Source organism: Gadus chalcogrammus, chromosome 17 (assembly GCF_026213295.1).
Source record: "Gadus chalcogrammus isolate NIFS_2021 chromosome 17, NIFS_Gcha_1.0, whole genome shotgun sequence".
Lineage (NCBI taxonomy): Eukaryota > Metazoa > Chordata > Actinopteri > Gadiformes > Gadidae > Gadus > Gadus chalcogrammus.
The window spans coordinates 17,036,971-17,044,931 of record NC_079428.1 but is presented as its reverse complement, the minus strand read 5'-3'; the positions used below and the strand labels follow the sequence as shown (position 1 = coordinate 17,044,931).

The following is a 7,961-nucleotide window of genomic DNA, read 5'->3' as shown; positions in this document are numbered from 1 at the left end:
ACGTTATGTTAGAGCTGTAGTAACGTTATGTTAGTGCCATAGTAATGTTTTGTTGGTGCTGCATTAACGTTATGTTAGTGCGATAGTAATGTTATGTTGGTGCTGCATTAACGTTATGTTGGTGCCGTTGTAACGTTATGTTAGGGCTGTAGTAATGTTATGTTGGTGCCGTAGTAACGTTATGTTAGTGCTGTATTAACGTTATGTTAGTGCCGTATTAACGTTATGTTAGTGCTGTAGTAACGTCATGTTAGTGCCGTAGTAACGTTATGTTAGTGCTGTAGTAACGTTATGTTAGTGCTGTATTAACGTTATGTTAGAGCTGTAGTAACGTTATGTTAGTGCTGTAGTAACGTTATGTTAGAGCTGAAGTAACTTTATGTGTGAGTAATGTAGTAACGTTGTGTTAGTGCTGTAGTAACATTGTGTTAGTGCCGTAGTAACGTTATGTTAGTGCCATAGTAATGTTTTGTTGGTGCTGCATTAACGTTATGTTAGTGCGATAGTAATGTTATGTTGGTGCTGCATTAACGTTATGTTGGTGCCGTTGTAACGTTATGTTAGGGCTGTAGTAATGTTATGTTGGTGCCGTAGTAACGTTATGTTAGTGCCGTATTAACGTTATGTTAGTGCCGTATTAACGTTATGTTAGTGCTGTAGTAACGTCATGTTAGTGCCGTAGTAACGTCATGTTAGTGCCGTAGTAACGTTATGTTAGTGCCGTAGTAACGTTATGTTGGTGCCCTAGTAACATTATGTTAGTGCCCTAGTAACGTTATGTTGGTGCCGTAGTAACGTTATGTTAGTGGTGTAGTAACGTTATGTTAGTGCCGTAGTATCGTTATGTTGGTGCCCTAGTAACGTTATGTTAGTGCCCTAGTACCGTTATGTTTATGCCGTTGTAACGTTATGTTGGTGCCGTAGTAACGTTATGTTACTGCTGTAGTAACGTTATGTTAGGGCTGTAGTAACGTTATGTTGGTGCCGTAGTAACGTTATGTTAGAGCTGTAGTAACGTTATGTTAGTGCTGCAGTAACGTTATGTTAGGGCCGTAGTAACGTTATGTTGGTGCCGAAGCAACGTTATGTTGGTGCCGTAGTGTTATGTTAGTGCCGTAGTGTTATGTAAGTGCCGTAGTAACGTTATGTTAGTGCCGTAGTAACGTTATGTTGGTGCCGTAGTAACGTTATGTTGATGCCCTAGTAACGTTATGTTAAAGCTGTAGTAACGTTATATTAGTGCTGTAGTAACGTTATGTTAGTGCTGTAGTAACGTTATGTTAGTGCCGTAGTAACATTATGTTGGTTCCGTAGTAACGTTATTGTAGTGCCGTAGTAACGTTATGTTGGTGCCGTAGTAACGTTATGTTAGTGCTGTAGTAACGTTATGTTAGCGCCGTAGTAACGTTATGTTGGTGCCCTAGTAACGTTATGTTAGGGCTGTAGTAACGTTATGTTGGTGCCGTAGTAACGTTATGTTGGTGCCGTAGTAACGTTATGTCAGTGCCGTAGTAACGTTATGTTAGTGCCGTAGAAACGTTATGTTGGTGCCGTAGTAACGTTATGTTAGTGCTGTAGTAACGTTATGTTAGTGCTGTAGTAACGTTATGTTAGTGCTGTAGTAACATTATGTTAGTGCTGCTGTAACGTTATGTTAGTGCCGTAGTAACGTTATGTTAGTGCTGTAGTAACGTTATGTTAGTGCTGTAGTAACGTTATGTTAGTGCTGTAGTAACATTATGTTAGTGCTGCTGTAACGTTATGTTAGTGCTGTAGTAACGTTATGTTAGCGCCGTAGTAACGTTATGTTGGTGCCCTAGTAACGTTATGTTAGGGCTGTAGTAACGTTATGTTGGTGCCGTAGTAACGTTATGTTGGTGCCGTAGTAACGTTATGTCAGTGCCGTAGTAACGTTATGTTAGTGCCGTAGAAACGTTATGTTGGTGCCGTAGTAACGTTATGTTAGTGCTGTAGTAACGTTATGTTAGTGCTGTAGTAACGTTATGTTAGTGCTGTAGTAACATTATGTTAGTGCTGCTGTAACGTTATGTTAGTGCCGTAGTAACGTTATGTTGGTGCCGTAGTAACGTTATGTTGGTGCTGGAGTAACGTTATGTTAGTGCTGTAGTAACATTATGTTAGTGCTGCTGTAACGTTATGTTAGTGCCGTAGTAACGTTATGTTGGTGCCGTAGTAACGTTATGTTGGTGCTGGAGTAACGTTAATGTTAGTGCTGTAGTAACATTATGTTGGTGCTGGAGTAACGTTAATGTTAGTGCTGTAGTAACGTTATGTTGGTGCCGTAGTAACGTTATGTTAGTGCTGTAATAACGTTATGTTGGTGCTGAGGTAACGTTATGTTAGTGCTGTAGTAACGTTATGTTGGTGCTGTAGTAACGTTATGTTAATGCTGTAGTAACGTTATGTTGGTGCTGAGGTAATGTTGTTAGTGTTGTAGTAATGTTATGTAAGTGCTGTAGTAACGTTTTGGTAGTGCTGTTGTAACGTTATGTGTTAGTTATTTATTTTCCAAAAAAGAAATCAGTATTATCAGAAGGGCCGTTTTGTAGGAGTAAATCCACTCCATATAAAGGATGTTCAGAGACGAATGAGCCCGGAGGGGAGACTAGACAAAAGTACAAGGTCAAAGGTCAGCTACGGTGCCCACACACTGACTCAGCATGGCCAGGGGTTGTCCACTGTGCCTTGCTCACAGGCTCTGTTGTTAGCAGGCTCTACAATCAGGCAAGTCCTGGAGGCAAGGAAATTAACCATTTTATTATGTTAAAAGGCTTCATACAAACAATGCATACACACTAGTTCATATTGCTTTGTAACTACGTTTTTCATTTCTGTCAGAATTCCAGTTAAACAACTTTGTAACAAAATGTAGGTACAACATTTATGAAAATATAAATCTCTAAACAGGTAGATCAGTCTGGACAATACAAAGAATACTATAGAAACATTCATTACCAGTATGTCAACCAGGAGTCGCAAACATTGAAGTTATAAAGTCATTCAAGTTACATAACATACAGTAATAGCGTGACTTTCGTATGGACACATTCAAATATACTCTTCAGTTGGCATTCCAATATATTTTATGGTGACTCAGATAAACTTATCACTTATCATATTTGTTTTAAACGTCACCACGCGGTGACACTGAGACAGGCCTTCAAAGCAAATCCAACATCCGTCAACCAATCAAAACACGAAACTTAAAAGACAACTTTGGCAAATACGTGGAATGATATTCTCAATTATAAAATGTGGATTTTGAAAATGAATTAAGTCGTTTTAAAGCTCAATAATGCTACAGTTCTCAAAAGATCAAAAGTGGGCCAGAGGAAACAACAGAGGTAAGCGTACAATATAAGACAGATTAGCCCTTTAACATTACATGTAAAAGTGCGACAGGTTCAGATTTTTTTGTGATTTCATATCCTTGATGGGAGAAGTTTCGTTTTTTATATATGAATAGGAACTCGTAATGTATGATGATGAATATTATCGATGTAGAACTAAACCACCAAAACAAGCTAGCAAACATGCTAGTACTAGCAAGATACAGCTCCAGCGATCATGACCAACTCCACAAATGTTGTCACAATAAACCTTTATTTGAGCATTTTTTTCATGCCAATTCATGACATTTTAAGTGCTTATTTCTACACATGTGGATGTTTAAAGCTGTCGATGTAGTAAGTGTGTGTGTGTAAGAGAGAGAGAGAGAGAGAGAGAGCCTTTTATCCCTTCACACTTTTTTTCTAGGACATTTTCTATTTCATGTGATGTTAAAGTCTTCATAAAGTCAACTTTTTGTGACTGATTTAATGGATTGTGGCTAAGATATATAAGACAATAATCGGACTTCTTCTACTTAATATGTTTAATACCAAGCCCAACTCAACGCTTGTTCTAAAGTAAGAACACTGGTTATATGCATATGTAGTATGCTCTGTAAACTCTACCATACGGTTATTCATAGCCTTGGAAAATGCAGGTACCTCCACTTTCATATGTAAATGTAAGCAAATAATTAATCGATAATGATCATAGGAAAAAAAATCCATTGACACAATTGGAATAATTTTTCAATATAATGATCATTTCGGTTATATTTTACCATGATGAACCATGTATTTTGTTCTGTGTAGGTTTTGTGTATGTTGTGTTTACAAATTCCCTGCATTTTCATAATTCTTGTAATCTAATATGCACATAATATAACATTTGTATTCCAGGCACTCCACTTTGATTGCATTAAGCAGAACATAACAATTTTAAGGAGTTGCACAAAACTGCAGCAGCCATTAAAAGATATGTACAAGTATTCATTGTTCTTCTTTTTTTTACCATACCAACTGATGTAAATACAAACATACAAACTTAAATATACCTGTGGTTACCACATTATGGCTTAATGTGCACAATGTGAACTAGATCAAAATGTTCAAAGTAGAATGGTGGAATTCACTGGAATGGCTTTGGACATGTTTAGCCACGACATTTGAATCATAACTTCAAATGCTGAAAGGGCACAAAATGGCAAACGAATACCACAAACAATATTTTTTTTTTTCAAAAGATACAAACAAAAAACCCCAAGATTTAATTGAACAGTCTTCAAGTGTAACACATAAAATAATATAATTACATCAAGTTGGAAGTCAAGCAATATATGACAAATGCAGCGGTAATTGTGTTCAACCTAGAAACTACCCAGCGGGCTGAAAATCTGCAGCGGACATACTTGGCTGTAAACAGGGAACCCTACAACTCCATCGACCTTCACATTAATCACATCCCTCGCCATTAACCATCTCTTCACTGCAGCAACTCGCTCTTCTTGGAGGGAGCTATGGTCTCGGCCTCGCCAGAGTCTGACACGTTGATAGGACTGTCCCTCGAGAAGATCTCTGTGGACTCCCTCCAGATGCAGTCAGCGATCGTCTTAAAAGAGTGGTTTCCGCACTTGGGGCGCACTTTCTGCGAGGCGTTGTTGACTATCTGTCGGCTGTTAGAGGTGGCGATCTTGATCTTGAGCGCAGCGTCCACACGGTCCACCACCGTGTACGTGCCAATGCTGCCGTCCTCGAAGCCGATGATTATGTTGAGCGCTCGCTGGGAAAGGCAGAGATAGGTGGGGTGTCTTGTAAAGCGAACACGTGCCGATGCTTTTACCGTCGGCCAAGCGCATCACGATCAGGTTGGAGACCACGCCAGCCTCGTCGTCTTCGTCACTGTTGTGGAAGCAGATGTACACCAGGTATCGGCCGTCTCGGGAGAGCTTCTGTCGCCATATCATGCCAGAGGCGTGGACCAGTCTCAGCTTCCCACTGTGAAGGTCCAGGACGTTGATGTTTTCGTCGCCCTTGGAGACGATACCTAATTTCCCATTGGGTGAAATCTGGAAGTCTTCTAGGTTCTTAAGGAAGTTGGTCGGCAACTGGACCCTCCTGCAGACAGATTCGTCCGCCACGCTCCAAATGAAGACGGTCTCTGTAGATGTTATGAACACCACACAATCAGGACAGTCGGGAATGAGCTTGAAGTTGATAATGGTGATGCCATCGTCGCAGACGAACTTCTTTGACACGCTGCCTGACCAGAGGCTTACGGCCAGGAGTTTGTTCTTCGTTGTTCCCACAAGGAAAGTGTTGGCAGTGGTGATCAGTGCATTCTGGAGGGTGACTAAGATGTTGCACACCTTATGCCCGGTGGCCAACCTCCAGACCCTGGAGGCGTTCTGCTCGCAGAGGGACACAACAAACTGGTCGTTGTGGGTGATCAGGAGCTGAGATATCCTCTGCCCATTGATGCGGAAGATATTCTCTCCGGTGCCGGTTTGCCAAATGTACTGGCAGCACTTGTCATCTGAGGTAACCATGAGATCCCCTGAGGAGGTCAGGACACAGTTCTCCACGATGCCCTCGTGCTTGAAGATGGTTTCGATGAAGCCTGTGTTGAAGTTCCACTTGTGGATTGCCTCTGAACCATCCATGGTAAACACATAGTCTTCCCTGCCGGACAACTGCAGTGTCTGGATCTTCTTTCCTGTTTTATCGATGTTGGACATAGCTGTGATGATATCAATGTCCCAGACCGAGAGCACTCCGCTACTGGCTACAGAGAGGAGCAGATTGTGGTGGGTGGACTTTATTAGTTTGACAATAGCCCCCGAGATCTCAATCAAACTGGCCATGCATTGTCCACTGTCTCTCCGCCACACAAAGATGGAGGAGGTGTTCTCCATGGAGGCCACGATGCTCTGGCCGTTCTTGGAGAGAACAGCGGCCACAAAAAGCTCTGTACGTTTGGCTTTGAACTTCTCCACCATTTTCCATAGCTTGGTGTCCAGAACCTCAATGCTCATGGACTTGCAGATGAGAATCGAGCGCTGGTCCTCAGACAACTCAATGCTCACCACTTCGCTCTCATCCCCTCGGCAATCGTAATCCTCCATCAACCTTGGGTTATTGATGTCTTTGGTGTTCCAAACCGAAAGACTGCCTTCGTTGTCAACCATCACCATCTGGTTGATGGTGTCTAGAACAAGGATGGACTTGACAAAGCCCCCGGAAAACTCAGATGTCACTGTGGCTAACTTATCGCCGTTCCCTAGATGAAAGATGGTCGCACTGTTAAGGTACTGACCACAGAAGGCATACATCCCATCGGGAGAGCATTGCACACAGGTGACCTCATACCAGCAATGGAACTGGTAGAGCGGCCAACCGTAAAGCAGGTCAATTACATTGACCTCTTTGCTGGCCTCAAGCCAGGCCAAGGCATGATGGCTGGACAAGGTGAAACCATTAATGAACGCCACGTCACCAGCAACACCGCCATGCTTGGACCCCTTGATTTCAACCTCAGACAGAAGGCAGGACTTGTGATTATCATAGATGAGCAATGTGTTTTTGGTTGTGGCTACTACCAGGTACTTCTCATCCGTGGTTAGCCGGATGCCAAGCACCACAGATCTGGCTGTGTCGATCTGTCTCAGGAGTTGTCTGCTCTCCACGTCCCAGGTGCTTATGGACCCATCCTCCAAGGCTACCAGAACAATGTTTGGGGCGAGGGTGGGCAGGATCTCGACGATCTGCATGTAGCTGGAGCAGAGGGGAAGTCTCTCCGGACTGTAGGTGACGTCCATTGAGGAATGCAGCGGCACAATGGAGCAGTACTTGGGGCCATCTTTGTCACACTCCAGCAGAAGGTGTCTTAGCTTTGGAAGAGAGGTGACCACCGGCAGGAGTCTTTGCTGCAGCTCGGCGGACAAAGAAGCAGGGCTCTTCATCACTTTCAACTTAACGCTACGGAGAGTAGTGGCCAAGAACTTGAGCTCCTTCTCTTGAGAGTAACTGTAGGCCAGGTCGATGTCTGTGAGGGCCTTTTCAAACTGACCAATTTTGATCATGGTGTAGAGCCAGCTGAAGTTCATGATCACCCCGAACATGAGGTCATCTGTGCGGCCGCTCCTGCTGAGGTGGTAGACCAGCTCCGTCATCTTCCTGTGGTTGACGAAGAAGATGTCCGGCTCTAGGAGGTTGCACTGGAACACCCAAGGCTGCTCTGGGGTCTGCCTGTCATAGGAGTATTTGTCCGAGGACGTTTTCTCATGGGACGGCTGTTGGTGTGGGTTCTTGTGATGCGAAATGTTCAGGGAAGTAAAGTGGTTGTTGTCGTAGGTGAAGATCTTCTTCCTGCCTCCCGACCACGCCCCCAGGAAGTACTCTGCGAGGAGACTGTGCATCTGATGGACGTCCTCCTCGTTGCTGAGGTACAGCTTCTGAGCGATGAGGTGGAGGTGCCGGTTGGCCCAGACCATGAGCGTGACGTTTCGCACCTGCCGCTCCACCAGGTATCCCTCCAGCTCCTCTCTGATCCTGGCAATCAGGTCGTAGGAGATCCTCAGGGGGTTCTTGAGGTACGATGCCACGATGACGTCG

General features: G+C 43.5%; 1 protein-coding gene across 1 annotated transcript in view; it reads right to left on the bottom strand.

The window, feature by feature from the left end:
* Positions 1-4,338: 4,338 nt before the first annotated feature.
* LOC130369810 (NACHT and WD repeat domain-containing protein 2) overlaps positions 4,339-7,961 on the bottom strand; it is a 39,920-nt gene continuing 36,297 nt past the window's right edge. The window contains 2 exon segments of the mRNA XM_056575367.1: positions 4,339-5,154; positions 5,156-7,961. The exon segment at positions 5,156-7,961 is cut by the window's right edge and continues 770 nt beyond it. Coding sequence (XP_056431342.1) covers positions 4,834-5,154; positions 5,156-7,961 — 3,127 coding nt within the window. The 3' untranslated portion in view covers positions 4,339-4,833.